Source organism: Erithacus rubecula (assembly GCF_903797595.1).
Source record: "Erithacus rubecula genome assembly, chromosome: 25".
NCBI lineage: Eukaryota > Metazoa > Chordata > Aves > Passeriformes > Muscicapidae > Erithacus > Erithacus rubecula.
The window spans coordinates 1,662,914-1,689,680 of NC_136677.1; the positions used below are offsets into that span (position 1 = coordinate 1,662,914).

Here is a 26,767-nt window from a genome sequence, read left to right on the forward strand (position 1 = left end):
CCCGCTCTCATGAAGGGTTTGGATGATTTTTTCATTATAAAACAGGGATTTTTACATCTTGTTTAGAGAAAAAAAAAAAAAAAAAATCACTTAATGGAGGATTTGCAGCCTGCTGTGCTGTGTCCAAAATCACCCCTGACACAAAATTTTGGGAGGGGAGAGGGGCACCCCTGGCCCCCAACCCAGGCTGCTGCAGCTGCCTCTGCTCTTGGGAAATGTTTTGGCCATTTTTGTGTGGATACATCCCAAAATATCCTCACATGCTGCCTTCACCCCCAAAACCCACTGAGGGTTCTGTGAGACCCAATCCCTGGTGGGTTTTTGGTGTTTTCCCTGTCCCCATTCCCTGTTTTTGGGCACAGCTCAGTCACTGTGCAGCCCCAGTCACTCTGTGAAGGGTTTTTGGTGATTTCCCTGTCCCCATTCCCTGTTTTTGGGCACAGCTCAGTGTCAGTTGGCAGCCCCAGTCACTCTGTGAAGGGTTTTTGGTGTTTTTCCCTGTCCCCATTCCCTGTTTTTGGGCACAGCTCAGTCAGGGTGCAGCCCCAGTCACCCTGTGAAGGGTTTTTGGTTTTTTCCCTGTCCCCATTCCCTGTTTTTGGGCACAGCTCAGTCAGGGTGCAGCCCCAGTCACCCTGTGAAGGGTTTTTGGTGATTTCCCTGTCCCCATTCCCTGTTTTTGGGCACAGCTCAGTCAGTCCTGTCTGTGCAGCCCCAGTCACTCTGTGAATGTTTTTTTGGTTTTTTCCCTGTCCCCATTCCCTGTTTTTGGGCACAGCTCAGTGTCAGTTGGCAGCCCCAGTCACTCTGTGACTGTTTTTTTGGTTTTTTCCCTGTCCCCATTCCCTGTTTTTGGGCACAGCTCAGTCAGTCCTGTCTGTGCAGCCCCTGTGGTGTCCCTGGCTGGGCAGGACATGCAGCATTTCCCCCTTGGTGCTCTCTGGGGTGAAGGGTTTTGTGTCCCTGTGGGTCACAGGAGGGGCTGTTTGGGGCTGAGTCACCACCTAAAAGGTGAATCCACAGGTGAATCCACTGGTTCTCCATGAACTTTTGCATTTCATCTCCAAACATCACACTCTGGTATCAGCAGGAAGCACGAGGGTCACAGGAATGTCACCAGTGATGGTAAAACAAGAGCTGCTGAGGAATTTTCCACTGGTTTTTGATCTCATTTTAATGAATTTTGAATGAGCCTTCTATTCATGGCAGTGCAAAGTGCCAATCCTGTGGCACCAAGTTTTCCAGTGTTTCCAAATTGGTATTTGGCAAAGTCAGTGGTGCCAACAACCCCAAGTGTGTCAGAACCAAGGGAGGCAAACCTGAGTCTAGAAAATGCAGTGTTTGCAGCAGAAATCAAATTTTTTTGTGCCTCAGAGAGAAAATAACTTGACCCTGATGAAGATAAGAGTGGCAGGCGCTGCTTCAGCTCACTAGAAATTTAAAAAATGAAATGCACATATTCTTTATTTTGTATCAATACACTGTAACTGCTTTACAGAGTCCAGCAGATCAGTTGCATGTAAATACTACAGATGAACTTGCCAAACTGGAGCTCACAAAACTAGTGCATTTATCCCAAAGCAGAGACTAAACCCTCTAAATCCTTAAAAAAATACGTTAAAGAACATACCACACACACACATATTGCACTTTTCTCCGTATGAAATTTGTACCCCATGTACATCACACCAAAGTCTCTTCAAAGGAGGCTGTAGTAGGAGATAATAAAGCTAATAATTACTCTAACAGTAGTGTACACACTTCTCTAATGGTAGAACAGAACAGATTGGAACAAAAAAGCCACTTCAAAGTGGTGCCCAATGGATCCTCTCTGGATGAGAAGGCTTCAGAAGCCTTTGAGTCCTAATTGGCTTAAAGGAAATTACATGAAATGTTAAATATGCTTTTGGCTGAGGGGAAGGAGTCAGTCTGAACTACATTAAAAAATACTGCAGCTTCCCCCTGCCCAGAGGAGCTCAGCCTGGTTGGCACATCCTGAAAAATGAACTGCACAACTCCAGAAGGGAATTATTTTTATCTTTTGAGTCCTGAAAGGTGCAGGACCCTGGAGCTGATGGGGAAGGAGGTGGTGATTGTTGTGGCAGTGAGGCAGCTCCTGGCTGTCCTGGGAGCTCCCAGTGCCCAGCTCTGAGTGCTGGGACATCCTGCACATCCCAGAACTCTGGGCAGGGGAGGAGTGAAAGGACAGGACTCTGCTCCATCTTTGCTCTGTCCTGCTGCAGTTTTTTGCCAGGCTCCAGGTGGGTTTGTGTGTTCCACTGTGTCAGATTTCCTTTGGAAGGGGAACCACACAAAAAAACCCCTTTTCTCTCAGCTGCTTGCAGCAGAGTTTCCTCTGTGATCCCTGAAACTCTGAAACTCTCCTTGGGAATCCCAGCAGAGGCAGAAGCTGAGCAGGTCTGGGCAGAGCAGGCTCCAGAGGACAGGAATTGTCTCTCCCTGTCACCTTCACATGTTTTAATGTGCTCTTATTGCTGTAAATGCTGATTATCCCTCCCTCCCCATCCTTGGGATGTGCAGGATCAAAGGTTAAACCTGGGGGTGACCAGCACAGCTCCTCAGCTCCTTGTGCTTTGATGCAGCTGCAATTGTGCTTAAAGCCAGCTCAGGAAAGGGCTGGGCTGGCCACTGGCCACTGCAGGCTCACAGACAACCCCAAACTGGGCTCTTCCTGCAGCTCCCTGAGCCACCCCCTTCCTCTGACTTGCATTTCACCACTGGAAAAAAATCTGCAGGCACAACTCCTGCTGGAGCTGGAGCATCCCTTGAAATGCTCGACACATCAACAGTTTGATGCTGAAGTATTGCTGTGATACTGTCAGTGTCCTGTAGACAGGAGATTCAAACACTGAGCAAGTTAAACAAGCCCCACATGGTGGGACCTGTGCTCTGAAGGGACTTTGGCCACAGCAGGGATATAAATGGGGTATTGTCTACTTCCTTCAGAAAAAAGCATAGAGGCTGAGAAAGAACTGAAAAAGGCACAGCACTATCACTTCACAGGGGTGTTTTTTTTTTTTTCTTAAACTTTTTATAAGCTCGTTGTTTTCTTTATCCTTAAAGTTCTAAAACCCTAAATAATTGTCCAAATATACAAAGCTCAAGAAACCACCAGCGACACATACTGCAAATTCAAAACACAGTTTTGTTTGCTTGTTTGTTTGTTTAAAATGCAACCCAGGGACAGCTGGATCCTTTCCAATGAGCAGAACTTCTCCAGGACAGAGCCCTCCTGCAAAAGGAGGTGGTTTTAAAAGCCACACAGGTGGGTTTATTTTTTTTTAAATCCCATTTCCTGCAGCTCTTGCTCTTTCTGTCATGGCTCTCTTACCTTCTGTCTCTGTTGGCTCATCCTTGATCCTCCAGATCCCCACCCAGAGGTCTCTCCACACAATCCCAGGTTTCTTCTGACAAAGCCAAGGTGTCTCTTGCTGCAGATTCCTCCTGCAGACTGTGAGGAGCTCCTTGGAAGGTTTGGGAAATCCTGTTCAGGTGCCAGCAGGAGGAAGTGGAGGCTGCCTGAGATGCTCAGGAGTAGTTCCAGACCAGGAGCTCCAGCAAAGTGTAACTTCCCTTGAATTCCACCTCGTGCTCCTCCAGAGGATTTCAGCTGCCATCAGTGCAGACCCGAATCCACCCTGAATTTCAATGAAAACTATTGCTTTTATTGCCAGGGAGTAGGAGAAGTGAGCACTCACTCTCCTCTCTCCAAGTGGATGTTGGATGGATGCTGACAAACTCCTTTTTTCAGAAGGGGTGATCTCCTTCCTCTGAAATTCACCTTTTTTGCCTCCTTTGTGGGGTGAAGCTGCACTCCCTGTTCTCCAGCCCAGGCCACAGGGACCAAACACCTCCTGCTTGTTTTTGTTTTTTTTCTTCCAACCAGGTGAATTTTTAGTTCCCCTCTCAATTCAAGAGTCGAGAAACTACCATGAATTCCCAAGGGGTGAGAATAGAAAAAAAAAACAACTAAAAACAAAAAAATCAACCAAAAATTCACATGCTTCTCCATTTGTCCTTCCTGGGTGCTGATTTTTTAATTGACCAGGACGTAGCCACCGTGCTGGGGATCCACAGCCTCCATCATCTCACAATCAAAGAGTCCTGGCAGCTCTGGCAGGGGCAGGGGGTCATAGCTGGGCTGTGCCTCTGCTGAGTTGCTCTGGCTCTCTGCTGCAGGCAGCTGGCACTGCTGGGCACAGGGCAGCTCTCCAGTCTGAAATGGGAACTGTGCTGGCTGCCCCTGGCCCTGGCTGGGGGGGGACAGCCTGGATGGGCTGGGGGGCTCCAGCTGCACCTTGGGGAACTGCCTGAGGAAAGGCTCAAAGTGCATCTGGCCTGGGGAGGGCTCCAGCACGGGGCTGAGGGGCTGCTGCAGGCTGAACTGGGCTGGCTGCTGCTGCTGCTGCTGCTGCTGCTGCTGCTGCTGCTGCTGCTGCTGCTGCTGCTGCTGGGGCTGCAGCTCCTCGGGGCAGGGCAGGGGCAGAGGGCTGGCCCTGGGGTAGGAGCTCTCAGCTATCTGCATCTGGTTGAAGTAAGCCTGCAGCTGGGACTGCTTCTGCAGGAACAGCCTCTTCTGGTGCAGCCTGCAGCCAGGACAGAAAAACAATTATTTCTGCTCATTTGGAGCACTCACACAGCAACAAGCACCCCATGCAATCCTGCTCATTGAATTTTGCATCACCTTTCCATGGTATCACACATCTCCTTTGCTAGATAACTTTATCCATTTTTTAAGCTAACCCCATGCATTGTTTAATTCAGTTGGTTAACAATGAGATGCACTGTGTTGGTATTTTAAAGTCTGCTCTTCACTGCTCTGGGGAATTTGGCAGCTGAAGATCAGGCAGAGAAATTTGTAAACACACAGCAGGACTTGTTCTCGTTTTTAAAAGAAGTTTTGAAGTGAACCTTTATGGACAAAGAGAGTTCCAGTTCTGTTCCTGCTGAGAGTAATTTCTCTGTGTAGTTTGGGGCATTCTCACCTGTGCTCCTGCAGCTGCTGCTCCAGACTCCGGGGTGTTTCTTTGCAGTAGAGCTGGCAAGTGTTCTGAGCTTTGGAGAGCAGAGTGGGCTTCTGCAAGGACAGCACAGCTGGTTTGAATGGCTTTTCATTTAATGAATTAGCCCACAAAGCAGGAGAAAGGTTTTCTACCCCTGTAACTGCCCAGCTGTCCATAGAGCCACTCTCTAAACCCCAAATCCCCACTGGTTTCTAACCCTTAGGCAGCATTTTAACAGGAGAGATTGTGCCAGAAAAATACATGGAAATCTTTCCTCACAAGTGGAAGAAGCTGCAAGGTGGAAAACGGGGGGAAATCCAGCTTTTTATAAACTAAAGGTGTATGAAAATGGGTTTGAAATAAAGAGGGTGTGGAAGAGGAGAGGGAAGGGAAGGGAAGGGAAGGGAAGGGAAGGGAAGGGAAGGGAAGGGAAGGGAAGGGAAGGGAAGGGAAGGGAAGGGAAGGGAAGGGAAGGGAAGGGAAGGGAAGGGAAGGGAAGGGAAGGGAAGGGAAGGGAAGGGAAGGGAAGGGAAGGGAAGGGAAGGGAAGGGAAGGGAAGGGAAGGGAAGGGAAGGGAAGGGAAGGGAAGGGAAGGGAAGGGAAGGGAAGGGGGCACCTGGAGCCGGTGTTTCAGGTACTGAGTCTCCAAGCTCTGCCTTCGGGATAACAACGGGGGGTGAGCTCCCTGCTGCTGCTGCTGCTGCTGCTGCTGCTGCTGGGAACCTTCCTCCTGCAGAGGGGAGAGGAACAAGCTGCACATCCAGAAAAGGCTCCTTGAACCCTCTCCTCAAGGATTTTCCCTGCCTGAGGCTCCATGGTTGCCATCTCGAGACAACTCGCTGGGAGCTCTGTGATTTCTGCAAATCAGGCTCTGAGTGCTTCTTGCACCAAGAAAAAGAACATCCTTCAGACTGAAAGGCCAAAGCTGCTGGGTTTGGAAAGGTGACAGAGCCACTCACTGACACCACAGGGATGGGCAAAGGCTGCAAATTCTCCAGTGTAAAGAAAGGGGAATAGGGAATTTCTCTATAAATTAACTCCTCTCAGGTCTCCACACCACCCCATCCTCTCCTGCTTGTTCCAAATCATTCAGAGGAAGCCCAAATTCTGCCCCAAGTACCTGAGCAGGGCTGTGAATGAGGTCCTGCAGCTGGGTGGCAGCTGATGTCAGAGAAGGTTCTTCCTCTGATCCCATCTGTTCATAGAGCAGCTGGACTTTGTTCAGCTCCAGGATTCCTTTGGTTCGTGCCAGGTTCTGGAGGTGCTGCCTAAATGCTACAATTCCTGGAGAGAAGATGAGCAAAAAGAATAATCTGAGAACAACAATCTCCAGTACAATTCCTGAGAGGAGATGAGCAAAAATAATCTGACAACAATAATCTCCAGTACAATTCCTGGAGAGGAGATGAACAAAAATAATGTGAGAGCAACAATCTCCAGTACAATTCCTGAGAGGAGATGAGCAAAAAGAATAATCTGAGAGCAACAATCTCCAGTACAATTCCTGGAGAGGAGATGAACAAAAATAATCTGAGAGCAACAATCTCCAGTACAATTCCTGGAGAGGAGATGAGCAAAAATAATGTGACAACAATAATCTCCAGTACAATTCCTGAGAGGAGATGAGCAAAAAGAATAATCTGAGAGCAACAATCTCCAGTACAATTCCTGGAGAGGAGATGAACAAAAATAATCTGAGAGCAACAATCTCCAGTACAATTCCTGGAGAGGAGATGAAACCCCCGATCAGAATAATCTGATTTTTCTCATTAACACAGGAGACAAATGTGTGAGAGCCCAGCCCCAGGCTGGCTGCTGGGCACAGAGGGCATCTCCTGGGTGGCACTGCCATGCCCTGGGGCTCCTGGAGGCAGCACTGTCTCGGGGTACCTTGTGTCAGGGAGGTGTCGGAGGCGCGCCGTCCCTCGCGGAAGCTGACGGGCGAGCGGTTCTGAGCCTCCCGTCTCTGGCAGCTCAGGCCTTGCATGGCTGGGTTGGCAGGTCTGAGCCCCAGGAAGGGAGAGCCCACCCGTGGGGGCTGCTGGCTGCTCAGCACCATCTCCTTCAGGGAAGGAGCCTCCCCCAGGAATTTCAGATCCCTCTGGACGGAGCCCGCGTCCAACTCGGAGTCGATGCTGCCCAGGGAGGAGTTCTCATCCAAAGAATAGACCTTTCCTGGGACAAAATAACAAAAAAAAACAGGATAAAAGAGGGAATCTGCCACTGACTCGAGCTGCTCCTGCCAGTGAACAGCCAAAAAACATCAAATTTGACAAAGGGATTGTCAAGTAAAACTTGTACTCCAATAACGGGGATTTGCTCCTGGTTTTTGCAGCAATCTGACACTGCAGGTGCTCACTGGCCTGTCTGGGTTTGGTTTTTTTTGCCCACAGGTTTGGTCACCTCACAGGTGCTGGAGTCCAGGGGGTTTTATTTCCCCACCAGCTCATCTTTAGGGGGTGAATGATTTGGGGACACTCAGTTGAAAAAGCAGCCAGTTTTGCCAGATTGCCCAGCTACTGCTGGGGTTGTACATGAGTTTAATCACCTCAATCAATTTGCTGCTCTGGTTTTATATTTTGGGGTATTTTGTGGGTTTTTTTCCCCTTTGTCCTTTCTAGTAAATACAAAACCTTGTAGTCCTTATTTATAAAACCTCATGTTTTCCATCACCAGCTGATCAGACAGTGCTGAGGGAGAAAATGAGATTTGAGCTGAGCTCTGTACCTGTGTCTGGCACCATCAGGAGCTTTAAGCTGAGCTCTGTACCTGTGCCTGGCACCACCAGGAGCTTTGAGCCCAGCTCTGTGCCTGTGCCTGGCACCATCAGGAGCTTTAAGCTGAGCTCTGTACCTGTGCCTGGCACCATGGAATGAGACTGGAGCTCTGTACCTGTGCCTGGCACCATGGAATGAGACTGGAGCTCTGTGCCTGGCACCATGGAATGTGTCTGGAGCTCTGTACCTGTGCCTGGCACCATGGAAAGTGTCTGGAGCTCTGTACCTGAGCCTGGCACCATGGAATGAGATTGGAGCTCTGTGCCTGGCACCATGGAATGAGATTGGAGCTCTGTGCCTGTGCCTGGCACCATGGAATGAGACGGGAGCTCTGTACCTGAGCCTGGCACCATGGAATGAGACTGGAGCTCTGTGCCTGGCACCATGGAATGAGACTGGAGCTCTGTACCTGTGCCTGGCACCATGGAATGAGACTGGAGCTCTGTGCCTGGCACCATGGAATGTGTCTGGAGCTCTGTACCTGTGCCTGGCACCATGGAATGTGTCTGGAGCTCTGTACCTGTGCATGGCACCATGGAATGTGTCTGGAGCTCTGTACCTGTGCCTGGCACCATGGAATGAGACTGGAGCTCTGTGCCTGTGCCTGGCACCATGGAATGTGTCTGGAGGTCTGTACCTGTGCCTGGCACCATGGAATGAGACTGGAGCTCTGTGCCTGGCACCATGGAGTGTCTCTGGAGCTCTGTGCCTGGCACCATGGAATGAGATTGGAGCTCTGTACCTGTGCCTGGCACCATGGAATGTGTCTGGAGCTCTGTACCTGTGCCTGGCACCATGGAATGTGTCTGGAGCTCTGTACCTGTGCCTGGCACCATGGAGTGTCTCTGGAGCTCTGTACCTGTGCCTGGCACCATGGAATGTGTCTGGAGCTCTGTGCCTGTGCCTGGCACCATGGAATGTGTCTGGAGCTCTGTGCCTGTGCCTGGCACCATGGAATGTGTCTGGAGCTCTGTGCCTGTGCCTGGCACCATGGAATGTGTCTGGAGCTCTGTACCTGTGCCTGGCAGCATCAGCAGCTGGTTGGTGACCTCAGCCAGGGTGTGCCTCCTCTTGCCCCCTCGGGCTGCCTGCAGGGCAGCAAAGGCCTGGGCTGGCTCCTGCTCTGCCTCTCCCTGGGCTGCAGTTCCTTCGTCGAGGGAGGTTTCCATCCTGCTGGAGGGCAGCGACTGGCAGCCCTTCCTCAGCAGCACGGGGGGCAGGGGCTCCAGCAGGCAGCCCTTCACCTGGGGACAGGGACAGCTGCTCTGAGCACAGCTCATTCTCAGCCCAGCTTTGGGCACAGCCCTTTTGAGCCCAGCCCTTTTGAGCCCACCTTTTTGTGCCCACCTTTGTTCTGATCCCACCTTTGATCTAAGCCCACCTTTGTTCTCAGCCCACCTTTGTTCTCAGCCCACTTTTGTTCTAAGCCCACCTTTCTTCTGAGCCCACCTTTGTTCTGTGCCCAGCTTTGCTTTAAGCCCAGTTTTTTGCACCTACCTTTGCTTTGAGCCCAGCTTTGTTCTGAGCCCACCTTCATTTTGATCCCACCTTCATTTTGAGCCCAGCTTTGTTCTGCACCCATCTCTGTTCTAAGCCCAGTTTGCTTTAAGCCAAACTTTTTGCACCCAGTTTTGTTCTGAGCTCACCTTTGCTCTGTGCCCAGTTTTGTTTTGAGCCCAGCTTTTTGTGCCCACCTTTTCTCTGTGCTCAGCTTTTTTCTGTGCCCCAAAATCACCCCAAAAGCAGGAAACCCCTGGCCTGAAGGCAGTTGGGATCTTTAACTCTGCTGAGTTAAATAAGACTTGTCATGCCCAATTCTTAATTTCCTATTTACATTCCCTTAACACTCAATTCCTCAAAACCAAATATTCTTATTCCCACTGTACATTCTGTGCTCTCCAGGGCTGGGTTTTTTGTTGGTTTTTTTTTTTCATTTTTTGTTTTTTGAGTTATTAAAAACTTCACCAGCTTAGCCACAAGTATAAAATATTTATGTAATGTGCAACACTGCTGTCCCCCCCCCTTCCTATACCTCCTGTGCTCATGAATCACACTCAGATAAACACCAGGAAAAAAAAAAAATAAACCAGCTTTGCATTTCATCTTTGCAAGGCTGTGCTCAGCAATAATTCCATAAATGCACCTTTTTCCAGCACCAGTCCATGTGATTGATGTTGTTCTCCTGCAAACACAGGTTGCCTGGAGAAGCTGTGGAATCTCCCTCCTTGGATTTACCCAGCCTGATAAAGCTCTGAGCAGCCTCCCACAGCTTTGAATCAGAATTTAGAGGCACCACCCCAACCTAAAGAAAACCAGGATTTTAATTCTGGTTTTATTCTCCAAGCCAGTTTGCCATGGGATCCTTCTGTACCTTAATTAATTCTTTGCCATATGAAATTATTTGGGCTTTAGGAAAAAAAAAATCATTATATTTTCATTTATTTACACCAGTATCTCATTATTATTATTATTATCATCATCATCATCATTATTTATATTAATATTAATTATCTACCTTGATATTTCTATTATTTATTTATTTATATATGTATAAATATTTCCATGCCCTGCAGCTTTTGGAAGCTCTGTCCTGTAATTATAGACCTTTATACTTCTATTATTTATTTCTACATTTCTAAATAATTTTGTGTCCTGCAGCTTTTTGGAGGCTCTGCCCTGGAATTTCTGTCCTGCTGCACAAATAGGATCACAATGGGTAAAACACAGAAAACCTGGCACTGATTTCATGCAAAGCCATTTTATGTGAATTTTTCAATTCATTCCTCAATTTTCCTCCAGCTTCTTTGGTATTTTGAAAAGGAAAATGGACAGCATGGGCTTGAGACAGAACTATATGGCAGGGAAATATCAAGAAATAATATTTAAATAGTTTAAAATATCAAGAATCTGCTATAAATAGTTGAAACAGCAGGAAATTTTCTATTCCTGCATGGGAAAACTCTGGCTCTGCTGCCTCTGTTTTGACTGAGTGAATTTTATATCTAAATTTCATTTCTTGCACACCTTCCTTCCCATTTGGGGCTTTCCCTCCCAAATTCTGCCACTGCTCTGGCAGAACCAGATTGGCTCCCTGCAGTTTTTCCAGGGATCAGAGCCTGGAATTTTCAGTGGAATTTACAAAAATCCAGAATATTCCCAGGTGAGTTCAGCCTTCACTGCTGTTCCCAGTTGTTGACCTGGCCAAAGTGCAGCTCTAAAGCAAAAGTGGGATGAAAATCGAGCTTGAAATGTGAATTTTTGCAGAGCCTTTGAACTGGTTTGTGTTTTCCAGCTGCCAGAGACCACCCAAGGAGAAGCAGGGCCACACTCCTGGTGTTGGGAACAAACCAGGGAGCAATAAACCCTTCAAACTGGCAGCAGGAAACCAAACCCCAGCTGGCAGTAGGCAGGATTAAAATGCTGAAATTCAAGTTACAACGTGGTGCAATAGGAGAGAAAACAACACAAGTTTTATGAGAGTCACATACTTCATAAATGTAATTATTTTAAGCTATTTCCCTTTTTAATTGCTGACTCCAGATCAGGCTGGAGCTCCTTCTGGACATTTTAGCTGCACCCAAAACCCCTTTGTGTGAAGGAGTCTTCAGAGCTCTTGAAAATATATTTTAGAAGAACAAGGCAAAGAAACTCACTTTTTTGGGTTTTTTTTCCCTTTCCCAAAATGGATCCAGGAGGCAGAGGAATGATGCAAAAGGAAAGAGAATACCTACAACTCTTGATGTTTAAATACTTAAATTTCAGGAAGCACTGCTGTGCTTTAAAAGACAATATTTTATAGCTGGAATGATTAGTGACAAAAAAAATAAAAATAAATAATAGGGTGATTTCAAGCTGTACCTTTGGTGTCTCAACCCTTTCCTCCTCCATGAAAGCTGCATCTCCCTGGCAGCTGGAGGGGGGGAAGGAAAAGGTTTCAGCTCCTGAGGCTGAGGGGAGCCCTGGGGACTGCAGCAACCTTGGATTTTGGGAATGCAGGTTCACTGAGGGCACCACAGCTTGTGCCTGAAAAAGAGAATTGAACACAAAAACCAGAGTGGCTTTAGGTAGGGATCAACACCCAAAGTCACAGATTAAACAATGTGCAGCCCAGTGCCAAAGCAGAAGTGCAAGATTTATTTCTTGCTTCAGGATGAAGAGCATTCTTAGCCTTTAAACTTTGAAAAAAAACTTAAATTACCAACCCCAAAACACTCAGTCCAACCCTAAATGTCATGAAGCTCAGTACTTATTGAAATTGATTTATTCCCAGCAGCACAGGCAGAGTTTGGGGTTTTCTGGTGCTCTAAAATTCCTTTTTATATTCAGTACAAACCCCCTGACTGCTACCAGGAGGCTCAGAAATAGTTTGAATGACCTTTTTTTTTTTACCAAATTTCCTTAAAATTAGGAAAACAGGGATATTTCTGAGGTTAAAAATGAGATTCCCACTAAAGCCAAACCTAAATTCTTCCAGTTAGACTTTATAGGAGACGAGCTGGGAATTGATGTTAAAAACAAGATCCTTGCTAAAACCAAACCCATTATTTACATTTCAGGATGAAACAGCACCGAGCAGAGAGGGACTGCAGGTGAAGGGAGGAATTTTGGGATGCAATGAGTGAGGCTGAAGGGCCCAAGGCTGCAGGAATGTCTTGGATTGCAATACAGGATGTGACCTGAAATGTGTTTTCTATCACAGTGACCCTGATCTCCTGGCACACATTATCTGCTAATGGGCATCTTTAAACCAGCTGAGGCAATCATCTTTATCTTTCCCATGACCCACCCTTCAGCCAGGAGGTATCACCTGTTAATGGGCCATTGTTTAAAACTGGGTGTGGCAGCGATTCTTATCCCTGTGGGAGATATCTCCTGTTAATGGGCCATTGTTTAAAACTGGGTGTGGCAGTGATCTTTATCTCCTGGCACACATTATCTGCTAATGGGCCATCTTTAAACCAGCTGGGGCAATCATCTTTATCTTTCCACAGCCCATCCTCCCTCCAGCAGATATCTCCTGTTCATGACCAGTGAGTCCCAGTGCATGACTGATAAAATTCCATCATCCCACTGGGAGATGCTCCAGCCAGGGCAGGAGCCAAGCCTTTCCTACCCAGAGAAAAACTGATATTTTGGACACCAAGGTACCTTCTCTCCACTGGATTCCAGAGGAAAGCCAGACCTTTTCACATCATCCCTGGAGCTTCAGAGGAAACTGCACCTTCTCCAGGAGCACTGCTCCAGCTGAACCACATCTGCCCCTGCAGGAGGATGCAGCCACCATGGAATGGGACTGCTGCCACCACCCTGACTGACTGACGGGTGTCAGCTTGGATTCTGACTCTGGCAGGGTTTGGGATTGTTCTTTGTAATACTGCATTTCTATCTTAATTTTCCTGTAAAGAACAGTTATTCTTAATCTCCATCTCTTTGCCTGAGAGCCCCTTAATTTCAAAATTACAACAATTTGGAGGGAGGGGCTTTCCATTCTGCATTTCAAAGAGAAGTTTCTGCCTTTCTTGGCAGACACCTGTCCTTCAGAGCAGCAGAGGCAGGAGCTGACCTTGGCCAGGCTCTGCTCAGCGATGGTGCTGGGCCGGCGCTGCCGCGCGTCCACGCGCTGCTCCACGGGGAAACTGCTCCGGTGGGACTTCAGCCTCTCCACCAGCAGGTAATAAATGGCAGCAAAATGGTTGTAGCTCTTGTTCTGCAGGGACTGCCGGAAAATAAAAGCACAGCAAAATGTGGGAGCTGGGAGATGGGTGCTGGGATTTGTGGTCTGACAGAAGAAGGGGAGTTTTGGGGGGTTGAGGTGTAATATTGTGTCTGAGTTGTATGAAATGTGTGTTGTGTATATGAAATGGATATTGTGTGTATAAAATGTATGTTGTGTGCATAAAATGGATATTGTGTCTATAAAATGTATATTGTGTGTTTGAAATGTATATTGTGTGTATGAATTGGATATTTTGTATATGAAATGGATATTGTGTGTATTAAATGCATATTCTGTGCTTGAAATGTATATTGTGTTTGAATTGGATATGGTGTTCATAAAATGTATGTTGTGTGTATAAAATGGATATTGTGTCTATAAAATATATATTGTGTGTATGAATTGGATATTGTGTGTATGAATTGGATATTGTGTGTATGAAATGGATATTTAATTGTGTTTCACCCCCATTTAATTATGTTTTACCCCCATTTAATTGTTTTTTACCCCCATTTCAGTGTATTTTACCCCTATTTAATTGTGTTTTACCACCATTTAGTGTGTCTTACCCCCATTTCAGTGTATTTTACCCCCATTTCAGTGTATTTTACCCCCATTTAATTGTTTTTTACCCCCATTTCAGTGTGTTTTACCCCCATTTCAGGCGTTTTACCCCCATGTGAGTTTTACCTCCAGAGTTTTCTGCTGGTCAATGCCCAGGCTGTGCATCAGCCTCAGCACCTGCTCGTTGTACTCCCCCAGGGAGGGCTCGTTCTCCTGCCCTGCTGGGTACAGGACTGGCCTCTGGGCAGGAACCTCCACCAGCATCCACTTGTGCTCCTTGATCTGAGCAATGCTCAAACGTTTGGATGGGTCCAGGACCAACATCCTCCTGATCAGGTGCTCACACTCTGTTGGCAAGAGAGGGGAAAAATAATAATTTTAAACTTGCTCAGTGATCTGAGCTGCAGCACTGCTGCTAAAATCTCAAAATCAGAGAAAAACCCAAATTCTTCATGCCCAGAAGTGCTATTCCCCCTGCTCACCCTCCTGATTTATCCCAGAATTTATTCAAACCACACCAAATGAGTAAAATCTTGCCACTTTTACCTTCTGACATGAAATAAGGGATCCTGAACCTTCCCTCCAGCACTCTCTGCCTCAGGATGGGCAGGGTGGGTCCATCAAAGGGCAGAGCTCCACACACCAGGACATAGAGCACCACCCCCATGCTCTGTAGGGGAAAAAAAATTGGAATTTTCAGCTCAATTCCAAGCTCCCAGCAGGGTCTCTGAGGGTGCAAACCAAGCCCTGCCACAGAAAGAATTAATTCCTGCAGAAAAAGGGGATTTAGATGGAAAAGGGGGGAGCTGCACACTGAGAAATGAGCCCCAACTTTAGCTGAGAATTTGGGATATTTTTATTAATCTCAGCAACAAACAAAAGCAACCCTCAGGCAAATTGAATATTTTCCATTTAAAGCCTGCAAAAGTGGGGAGGAGTTTCTATGAACAGACAGATTGGGGGATTATTTGATGTGAGTGAAAAAGGGGAAATTATGGGTGAGAGCTGTGCTCCAATTGCTCATTTCAGTGAATTGGCACTGCCAGGGGCAAAGTTCTTGCCAAAAAAAATAACTCTGAGAGAACCACCCCAGGCTGGCACAGCACTGGGTCTCTCAAGGGGGAAAAAGCAGGTGTTGACCTTAAAATTTGGTAAAAAACATCAGTATTTTACAATTAAATAGAGATTAAAAAAAAAAAAAAAACTGAACTGGGGAGTGCTGCAAGCTCAGCACCTTCAGAATCCTGACCTCAGAAGAGAACATGATGATTTTATTTTAAAAACCAACAAAGATGATTTTATTTTAAAAAAACAACAGCTTCTCTGTGGGCAGGCAGATCCTGTTAATGATTTGGGATTTTTTACATTTCAGGAATATTTACCAAAGTTCAGGGATTCCCTCCTGACGCTCACAGTGTCACCTGGCTGACGTCTGCTCTGTGTTTACCAACTCCCAAAGGTCCAGGAAAAATAAACCAGCAATATTTATGAGGTGCTTATGTACACAGAGCCAGATAAATGCATGTAAAAGCACATTTTGAATTTGTTTTATTAAAAACTTCACCAGGATTTGAGTTGTGGAGGGGATTCTCATTAATTGGAATTAACTGAGCAGCCCAAAGTGGATTTTCATGAGCTGCCCTGGCCAAAAATCAGTGCCAGGGTGATGCTGGAAAAAAAAAAAAAAAAAAAAAAAAAAAGAAAAAAAAGCATAAAACAAAACCAGAAAAATAAAATAAAAAACCCCAAACCCAGACCATAAAACACTAAAAGGCACTGAAAAAAAAGCAAATTTCACTCATCCAGCCAGGGAGCTTCTGGAGGAATCCAAGATGCACCTGCTGTGCACATTAACAGCACCTGGACAGGGAACCCCAACTCCATGCAGAGTTAAAGGTTTTTGTGGCACTCAGGAAATAAAACTGAAGAGGAACAACTTGTCTGCAGCTTATAAGAAAATCAAATATTCCAGATTTGCAGGTTAAAAGAAAATCAAATATTCCACATCTGCAGCTTTATAAAAATTAAATATTCTGGATCTGCAGCTTATAAGAAAATCAAATATTCCAGATCTGCAGCTTAAGAAAAATAAAATAGTACAGATCTGCAGCTTTATAAAAATTGACTATTCCGGATCTGCATCTTAAGAAAAATCAAATATTTCAGATCTGCAGATTAAGAAAAATCAAATATTCCAGATCTGCAGCTTTATAAAAACCAAATATTTCAGAGAGCAACTTTAAGAACATCAGATATTCCAGATCTCCAGCTTAAGAAAAATCAAATATTCCAGATCTGAAGGTTAAAAGAAAATCAAAAATTCCAGATCTGCAGCATTAAAAACCCCAAATATTCCAGATTTCCAGATTAAGAACAACCCAATATTCCATCTCTGCAGTTTCAGAACAATCCAGAACTGCTCCCAGCTCCCCAAAGCTCCAGGAATGCAGGGGGGGAGGGGCAGTGGTACCCAAATGTCCAGCTGGGGTCCCTCGTACTGCTGCCCTTCAAACACCTCGGGGGCTGCGTAGGGGGGGCTCCCACACCACGTCCTCAGAGGCTCCCCACTCTTGTAGAAATTCCCAAAGCCAAAATCTGGGGGGGAAAAAATAAAGGAAAAGTCACTCCAAGCTGGTGCTGTGCCACAAAGGATCATTTTAATGATCATTTCAATTTTTAATTAATTTTTAATAACTGCACGCTCGCCCCACTGTGATTCCATCCCAAATCATTTTGTGGGGGGTCCTGCTGAAAATTTGGGGATGCTGGATGTCCTCTTGTTCTTTTCATATTGTGGAATTATTAAAACATCGTAAAAACCTTCACAGCCTGGAGGAGTTTGGAGTAAACTTGTAAACAGCCATCATTAAAATTCAACAAACTGACAGCCAGATAAATGAGATTATGGACTTGCCATGAGATAATCTGAGATTTCCTGGGTTTTCCTTAGGAGCTTTCTAGCCTTGAACACACAACGAATTTTGACAAATCTTTGGGGCTGGGGAGGAAGGAGCTGTGCCAAGAGCAACAGGCATGGGAAACTTCTGCTGGGAAGGACACTGCTACTGGGAGCAGGAGTTACCAAGCCACAAATAACAACAATTCTTTTAAATTGTGCTTTTTATGGCTTTGTACAGGACCAGCTGGGCAGCCCAAAGGTTGATGTTCATCAGAATTTTTGTAATTCAGGGGTGAGAGGCAAAGACAGAGGTTGGGGCTGCTTCCCTGGAGCTGGGCAGCTCCTGGTGCTGCTGGGACAGAGGTGACAAAAACAGGGCTCATGTCCCAGGGATGTGACAACAGTGACAATCAGGGCTCAGGGTGTTTCAGTTCATGCCCCAGGGATGTGACAATGGTGACAATCAGGGCTCAGGGTGTTTCAGCTCAGTGTCCCAGGGATGTGACAACGGTGACAATCAGGGCTCAGGGTGTTTCAGCTCAGTGTCCCAGGGATGTGACAACGGTGACAATCAGGGCTCAGGGTGTTTCAGCTCAGTGTCCCAGGGATGTGACAACGGTGACAATCAGGGCTCAGGGTGTTTCAGCTCATGTCCCAGGGATGTGACAATGGTGACAATCAGGGCTCAGGGTGTTTCAGTTCATGTCCCAGGGATGTGACAATGGTGACAACCAGGGCTCAGGGTGTTTCAGCTCATGTCCCAGGGATGTGACAACGGTGACAATCAGGGCTCAGGGTGTTTCAGATCAGTGTCCCAGGGATGTGACAACAGTGACAATCAGGGCTCAGGGTGTCCCAGCTCATGTCCCAGGGATGCTGGCAGTGCTGACCAGCAGATTGCAGATAAACTCTGATAAACTCTGATAAACTCTGGTTATTGATCACAGGCTCTGCTGAACCACCCCACTCACCCCGTTTGCCTGTGCTGCTCAGAGGAGCCAGAAAACCACCAGGAACCCTCAGAACGAGAGAAACAGTGAGAGATTTAACAAAGACTGGGATCAAAGTGACCCTGGAGCTGCTTGAGGGCAGCAGAGCAGGGCTGGAGCTGCGGCTGCCCCGAGCTCAATGGGAAGGGAAGGGAAGGGAATGGGGCTGCTTTCCCAACAGCAGCTCCAGCAGCCCTTTCATGGAATTCTACCTGCAAGATCACTCAGAAATGCAGCACTTTTGGGAACATCAGGAGCACAGAGGATTTTGGAGCTGAGAATGAACATCTCACCCTCCCCAAAATCCCTGGGATGTGCAGAACTCCAAATCTCCCCGAGCCCTGCAGGGGATGGGGGTCAGCACAACCAAACCCCAAATCTCCCCCAGCCCTGGTGGGATTGGGGTCAGCACACCTGATATACCCTGCAGGGTGAACTTTTGGGAGCTGGCAGCACGGAGGGGAGGCAGTTGGGAGCCAGGGCTGCTCTGAAGGTCAGCTCAGCTCCAGCTGAGCCCTGACGGGCAGTGAGATGGGGCCAAGGGCAGCTCAGATTCCAGCCCCCGGCAGGACAGGGCAGGGAGCAGGGCACAGCATCCCTGCTGCCCTTCCTGCATCACCCTCCTGCAGCTCTGCAGCACCTGCAGCTGGAGTGGCACAGGGGGCACAACACAATCTGCCCAAAATCCCCCTGTGTAACCCCAATTCCTCTGTGAAACCCCAATCCTTCTGTGTAACCCAATTCCTCTATGTAACCCCAATCCTTCTGTGTAACCCCAATCCTTCTGTACAATCCCAATCCTTCTAGATAACCCAAATTCCTCTATGTAACCCCAATTCCTCTGTGAAAACCCAATTCCTTTGTGTAACCCAATTCCTCTGTGTAACCCCAATCCTTCTGGATAACCCCAATTCCTCTATGTAACCCCAATGCCTCTGTGAAAACCCAATTCCTCCATGAAACCCCAATCCCTCTGTGTAACCCCAATTCTTCTGTGAAACCCCAACCCCTTTCTGTAACCCCAATCCTTCTGGAGAACCCAAATCCTTCTGGATAACCCAAATTCCTCTATGTAACCCCAATTTCTCTGTGCAGCCTCAATTCCTCTGCATAACCCCAATCCCTCTGAGTAACGCCCCATCACCTTTTCCCCTTTTCCCCCTTTTCCCTTTTTCCCTTTTTTCCCCTTTTTGCTTTCCCCCCTTTTCCCTTTCTTCCCCTTTTTTCCTTTTTCTCTTTTTTCCCCTTTTCCCATCTCCCCCTTCTCCCTTTCTTCCCCTTTTTTCCTTTTTCTCTTTTTTCCCCTTTCCCCCTTTTCCCGTTCCCCCCATCACACCCAGACTGCTGTTGTGATTTTTTTTTAATCATCATCCCCTTTGAGAAGACTTTTCTTCACACAGAATTGGCTTGGTAACAGTGGCAATGCTCTGGGAGACACGGAGCCATTTCTGCTCAGCACAGAAACATTCTGCCACTCCGTGTAGGTGTCGTTAAATCTGATTTCTCCCCTCACTTATCTCGGATTTGTCAGGTTTTCAACATCCTTATAGTGCTGCAGATAAACATCAGGTTTTTATCTCTGAACTGCAGCTCTCACTCGGGTGCCACCCTCATAAATCTCGGTATCAGATTCACCAGTACAAGGACATTTATTTGTAAGCACAGCTAAAGAAAGTGTGACCTGCTTGGGAGCACAAGGATTTCAAATCCTAAAAAAAAAAAAAAAAAAAGTTAAATTCTTTGCCTGCCCAGACTGGGATTTAAAGTTGCCTCTTTGAAGAAACACGAAGGAATTTGAGCAGCAAAAAAAACAGAGCCAATATAAGAGAAGGCTCGGGTTGATGTCATTTTATCTTCAGCTGATGGATTTCATAACCCACAATGGTTTTATTTGAGGTCACCAAAAGGGAGCAGGGACATCCTGCAGCTGCTCCTGACCTCTGCTCCCTCTCTGGGCAAGAGAAGAGCAGAACTTGCAGTGCTGACCTGGGTGGAAGAGCAGCTCTTGGCTGGCTCTGATGGTCTTGTGACAGCACAGACCATTGAGCTCATTAGGAAATTCATGAATGAGAGGCTGCAGAAGGAGCAGCCAAGGAGGGGAATTCCTCAGCATCCCTCAGCCTGGGCTCAGAGTGTTGTCTTGTACTTCTAAAACTTCCTTTACTTCCCTTTCTATGACCAATGAAGCACCAGAATCCTTCAGTTCTGAATTTCAGCACACACTGACAGCACAAAGCTCTGCCAGGCACCTCCTGACAGGCACTGGGCTTTTTCAGGTAATACAGAATTAAAACCAGCAACTGGCTCTGAGCTTTAAAAAACCCCATTCTGTTCTGTTGTTGGACAAAATAATTCCCTGGGTGGGGGAGATCAGAGTTATTTGTTAGGGAGCACAACTTCTTGTGGTCACCTCTTTTTGTTTCCATCATTTTCCCCCCACAAATGGCTGAGAAACAATTTCTAAGCACTCCAGCATGGATAGCATCCATGAAAACCCTTTCAAAAAGAAAATTAATCAGGATTTAGTCAGGATCCAGGATGCCTGGTCCATGGGGCTTCCTCAGTTTTTAATTACTGCACTGTCAGTTGAGTTGTCCCACTTTTTGGAGTGGCCAGGATTCAGTTAAGCACAAATCAATCATGAGTCTCTCATGCTCCCCCTTCCACCCTGCTCCTCTTTTGCCACTGCTGATCTGCCACGGCCAAAGTTGTCATTTTTAACCCAAAAATGTCTCATTCCAGAGGAAACATCACTGATGTTCAAGGGAAAAATGTGCCAGCCCTCTATAAAAAAACCCAAAATGAACATATGCCAGCCACAGAATTCTAAAAGGACTCAAATTGGGCTCATTACCAGAGGACTGAGATTATATAATGGAGTGATCTTAACATTTCCCTGAATCTGCACGTTAGGAAAAAACAACAAAAACCCCCCAAAAAAGCCCATCATTTGCAGCATTGTGTTCAGTTGAATAAACTCTGTGTTTGTGCAATCTGCAAATATTGGCTCTGCACAGTCGTGGGTATTTGGTTTCTCAATCTCATCACCCCGTTTAGAATAATCTTGAATTTCCAAGGTATCATTTTTTGGAGAGCACATCACGGCAGTGGAATCTGGTTTTTTTTTTTTTTTCCCTGGTAAAAATGGAAACAAGACTGAGAGATTTCAGCCCCATTTGCACCCTGAGAAATGGGAGCTCCCTGAAGAGCTGCTGCAACTTCTGCTGAGCATCCAGCAGGACAGCAGAGCCTCTCAGTGGCACCTCCAGCACCCTCCAAGAAGCAGCTCAGAGCTATAATTAATCAATTCTCCTAAAATTATGTCTTGGGTGGCAATACAGGGTGTGACCTGAAATGTGGATTCTGTCACAGTGACCCTGATCTCCTGGCACATATTATCTGCTAATGGGCCATCTCTAAACCAGCTGGGCAATCATCTGCATCTTTCTCATGACCTTCATCCAGGAGGTATCACCTGTTAATGGGCCATTGTTTAAAACTGGGTGTGGCAGTGAATCTTATCTCTGTGGGAGATATCTCCTGTTAATGGGCCATTGTTTAAAACTGGGTGTGGCAGTGACCCTGATCTCCTGGCACACATTATCTGCTAATGGGCCATCTTTAATCCAGCTGGGGCAATCATCTTTATCTTCCCACAGCCCATCCTCCCTCCAGGAGATATCTCCTGTTCATGGCCAGTGAGTCCCAGTGCATGGCTGATAAAATTCCATCATCCCACTGGGAGATGCTCCAGCCAGGGCAGGAGCCAAGCCTTTCCTACCCAGATAAAAACTGACATTTTGGACACCAAGGAACCTTCTTTCCACTGGATTCCAGAGGAAAGCCAGACCTTTCCACATCATCCCTGCACCTTCAGAGGAAACTGCACCTTCTCCAGGAGCACTGCTCCAGCTGAGCCACATCTGCCACTGCAGGAGGATGCAGCCACCATGGAATGGCACTGCTGCCACCACCCTGACTGACTGACGGGTGTCAGCTTGGATTCTGACTCTGGCAGGGTTTGGGATTTCTTTGTAATACTGCATTTCTATTTTAATTTTCCTAGTAAAGAACTGTTATTCCTAATACCCAAATCTTTGTGTGAAAGCCCCTTAATTTCAAAATTATAATAATAATTTGGAGGAGGGGGTTTACATTCTGCATTTCAAATAGAATCTCCTGCCTTTATTGGCAGATACTTGTCCTTCAAACCAGGACAAATTACGAGCAGAACTCAATCTGCCTGCCTTGCAGAGAGCCACAGGGAGCTTTTGTTGGGAGGAGAAATGTGAGCCTGGCAGATAATGGGCACAGAGGTGCTGATAAAGGCAAGGTATGAGCGTGGCAGCAACAAACCTGACCCACTTCAGGGGCTGAGTGCTGAGCAGCCTCTCCTGACGTCAATGCACATTTCCCTGGCCAGCAGCAGCTCCAGCCTCCTTCAAAATAACAGTCTCTGCCTACCTGGGCTGCTGCAAACATCAGCATGCCAGAATTTCCCAATCTGGGGCTGGAAGGACAAAAAAAAAATAAAAAAAGGAGCTGGGCTCCCATTCCAAGCTGGATTTGGATTTCTCACAAAGGTTGTGCTCAGTGAGAGCACAAAAAGCTGAAATGCCCTCAAGTGATGCCTCAAAAAGCAGCAAATCCAAAGGGTTTGGACTCCAAAGGAGACAGGAGCAATCCTGCTGATTAACTCTGGGAAAACCCAAGGCAGGTTTGCCTTGCCAGTGCTAATCACAAATTCCACGTTAAACCTGCCATGGAATTCCTCACCTCGGCCCTTCTCAATATTTTATCTCATTAATACCTTCACTTCTGCTACTTACACTAAAGTTTGAGAGCTTTTCTCCCAACCACCTCTTATCTTCTAGAAAATAAACCTATCAAAGCTCTCACCTCATGTTTACTCATCTCCTGTTTGTTGTCCAGTTAGTGAGAGAGAAACCATCCCATTAATTCTGCCTGTCCCTGTCCTTTTACAGCAGCATTAACACAAAACTACTGGATTTCAGTCCAGCCTCAAGCATCAAAACTGGAAATCTTGTGAACCCACAAGTGTTGGAACATTTTTGAATGTTAGTTTGTTCTCCTGGTGGCTGAAATACAGAGGTAATTTGGGAATGTATTTGACTGAAAAACTGTTGTATTCTTGAAGAGTAAAAAGGCTTCAATAAAAGTCTTGGAAGCAGCAGAATGAACCAAGAGACCCACTGGCCTTTATCAAAATAATTCAACAGTTATTGTGCTGGTTTTTCTTTTCTTTTTTTCCAATTCTTACATTAAATGAAATCAGAGGAAAACCCCAACTATCAGAGCTGAGATCCTGGCTGCCCTCTGTCCTTCCCCAGCCTGATAAATGAGCCATGAAGAAGATGAAGGACTGGAAGAGGCTGTTCCCAGCCCCAGATAACCCCAAAAATCCCAGATAAACTCCGTGGAGTTCGTCATCTGTCTCCTTTGCAGTGAAAAAACCCAACAACTGACTGGGCACAAATCACTGCAGAGTTTCCAGCAGCCTGAACTTTCCCCCAGCTCCAGGCTGGACAGGGGAGCTGCCATCAAGCTGATAAAAATCCACAGAAGAACCAGCTAATTTTAATGGGCTCATTTGCATACAGCCCACCTGTAATTAACTCTGTGCACTGGAGAAGTGGAGCAGGAGCTGATGGAATCTCCTCACTCCCATTTTCTCATTTTCCTGAGTCCCTGCAGAGCTCCAGCACCGAAATTCCCAGTGCCAGAACAGCTCAGGGCTCTGCTGAGATGCTCTGGAGGGCAAAATTTGGGAATTTGCAGTGCTTGGGACATCCAGGAAAAGCTCTGGGATGCAGGAGCTGAGATCCCTGAGCTCTGGAAAACTCTGAACATCACAGGGATGTGGGGAGGGATCAGAGGGCAAAAACGTGGCAGTGAATCACAGATGAAGAGCAGCACAGAAATTCCCTTTTTTCACCTCAATTCCTTATAAATCAATTCCTTATAGCAAGGGGGTGAGTGGCAACCCTCAGATTGTATTTAGGATTTATTCAGTATAAATTAAATAAATGATTTCTCATTGATAATTCTCCAGGAGCTGCTGGAAATAAATTAAAGTATGAAATCAAAAATGAGGAAAGGAAAAACTCCCCCCCAACAAATGGCAGCACAATCCTTTCACCATTCCAGAAATGCCAGGAGGGAAATAAAAAAAAAAAAAATAAAATAAACCCAGGAATGATCAGAAAGGTTTGATCAGCCTGAGAAAGGGAAATTCCTTCTCCTCCATCCTTCCAGCAGTCCCTGATTACTGAAGTTCAACAGTCCTCAAATCAAGATATTCTCAATTTTTTTCCCCATTTTCAGCCTCTCTGGGCTCAAGTTAGCATGGAAGGATCTGTGGAATTGTAATGAAAATAATTTCTATTGCTAGCAACATCTGCTGTGCCTAAATTTATAATTAAAGTGAAATCATGCATGCAAAAAGGAAAAAAAAATAAATCAATGAGCTTCCATTTTGAAGGTTTTGTTTTTTTTTTTCCTTAACGTTGAAAGAAGTTATTTGATTAATTCTGTTTTAACCTCAACATCTGGCAGCTTTAAAGACATAAAAAAAAAAGCCTGTAAGTCTAATTAATTTTTTTTTTTTTCTGGGAGTTAATATTGGAAATTTGGATGGACATGGACAAAACATTCAGGTGGAAAATTACAAAGGAATCCTGGGCAGCACGAACTAGTTAGTGGAGGGGGATTTTATTACAAAAGATGTAAAAATAAATAAAAATAAAATACAATAAAATAGAATCCAGTACAGTACCTGCTATTTTGATGTTCATGTTGGTGTCCAGCAGCAGGTTCTCAGCTTTGAGGTCCCTGTGCACGATGTTCCTGCCATGACAATATTCCACTGCTGACAGGATCTGCCAGAACTTCCTGCGAGCATCGGCCTCGCTCAGGCGCCCGTGGCTGGCCAGGTAATCTGGGTGCAATAAATCAAATAAAATACAATCAAATACAATCAAATACAATCAAATCCAATCAAATACAATACAATACAATGAAATAAAATAAAATCAAATAAAATACAATACAATGAAATCAAATAAAATACAATACAATACAATACAATGAAATAAAATAAAATACAATCCAATCAAATACAATACAATACAATACAATACAATACAATGAAATAAAATAAAATACAATACAATACAATAAAATAAAATAAAATAAAATACAATACAATACAATGAAATAAAATACAATACAAGAAAATAAAATGAAATAAAATAAAATACAATAAAATACAATACAATCAAATACAATAAAATAAAATAAAATAAAATACAATAAAATACAATGAAATAAAATACAATGCAATAAAATAAAATGAAATAAAATAAAATAAAATACAATAAAATACAATACAATCAAATACAATAAAATAAAATAAAATACAATACAATACAATACAATAAAATACAATGAAATAAAATGAAATAGAATACAATACAATAGAATACAATACAATGAAATAAAATAAAATAAAATACAATACAATACAATAGAATGCAATACAATGAAATAAAATGAAATAGAATACAATACAATAGAATACAATACAATGAAATAAAATAAAATACAATAGAATACAATAAAATAAAATAAATGAAATGAAATAAAATAAAATAAAATGAAATTAAAAAAATACAATACAATACAATGAAATAAAATAAAATAAAATAAAATGAAATAAAATAAAATACAAAACAATACATTACAATACAATACAATGCAATACAATAGAATCCAATACAATGAAATAAAATAAAATAAAATAAAATAAAATAAAATACAATAAAATGAAATGAAATGAAATAAAATAAAATACAATACAATAAAATGAAATAAAATAAAATAAAATAAAACAAAATAAAATAAAATAAAATAAAATAAAATAAAATAAAATAAAATAAAATAAAATAATAAAGGAAAATAAGACAAAATAAAATAAAATAAAGCCTGTCTTTTATGGGATTTTTAATTCAAATACAATTTAGAGGCTTTGTTAACCTGTGTTTTATGGGATTTTTTGATTAAAATCCCATTTACAGGGCCATGCTAACCTGTGTTTTCTGGGATTTTTAATTCAAATATAATTTAGGGGCTTTGTTAACCTGTGTTTTCTGGGATTTTTCATCCCAATCTCCCTTCTAACTGCAACATTCCCACTGGAACTTTTCTCTTTTCTCCCCAACTGCTCACCCCACACACAAAAAAACCCAAAAACTTGGCAGCCAAAAGGGGAAATCACAACATTTACAAATATCCTAAATATCCTCCAGGGTGAGTGACAAATCCCATGATATCAAGGTGGAAATGAAAAGAAAATTAAAACCACAAACTGAATTTTTTATTATTTTTGGGGGTTTTTTGGCTATTTTTTGAGATTTTTTGTGGGTTTTTTTGTTTTATTTGGATTTTTTTTGTGAAATTTTTTGGGTTTTTTTTTTTATTTGTGGGTTTTTTTGTGAATTTTTTGTGTTTTTTTTTTGTTTTGGTTGTTTTTGTTGTTTGTTTTGGTTTTGTTTCATTTTCTTTGTGTTTTTATTTTTAGTTCCCCTTGCAACTGAAGCACGAGCAACAGGATCTTGACTCAGCCATTCATTAATTTTTACTGATTTTTTCTATAATGCATTTAACTAAAAAATGACAAAATGGAATTGAGTTTTGCTCATTACAAGGTCTTTTAAGACCTGACTATTTAATTAAAAATTAACATTCATATTCTTTATATTTCTGACTCAATGACCAAA

At 44.5% G+C, this 26,767-nt stretch overlaps 1 protein-coding gene across 1 annotated transcript in view; it reads right to left on the reverse strand.

The window, feature by feature from the left end:
* Positions 1-3,166: 3,166 nt before the first annotated feature.
* The window catches only part of SIK2 (salt inducible kinase 2), a gene marked incomplete at its 5' end in the record, with an annotated part of 31,706 nt that continues 8,105 nt past the window's right edge, over positions 3,167-26,767 (reverse strand). Inside the window, 12 exon segments of the mRNA XM_079326891.1 lie at positions 3,167-4,607; positions 5,007-5,098; positions 5,641-5,754; positions 6,145-6,308; positions 6,915-7,199; positions 8,817-9,045; positions 11,660-11,824; positions 13,365-13,517; positions 14,208-14,428; positions 14,628-14,751; positions 16,552-16,676; positions 24,766-24,927. Coding sequence (XP_079183017.1) covers positions 4,058-4,607; positions 5,007-5,098; positions 5,641-5,754; positions 6,145-6,308; positions 6,915-7,199; positions 8,817-9,045; positions 11,660-11,824; positions 13,365-13,517; positions 14,208-14,428; positions 14,628-14,751; positions 16,552-16,676; positions 24,766-24,927 — 2,384 coding nt within the window. The 3' untranslated portion in view covers positions 3,167-4,057.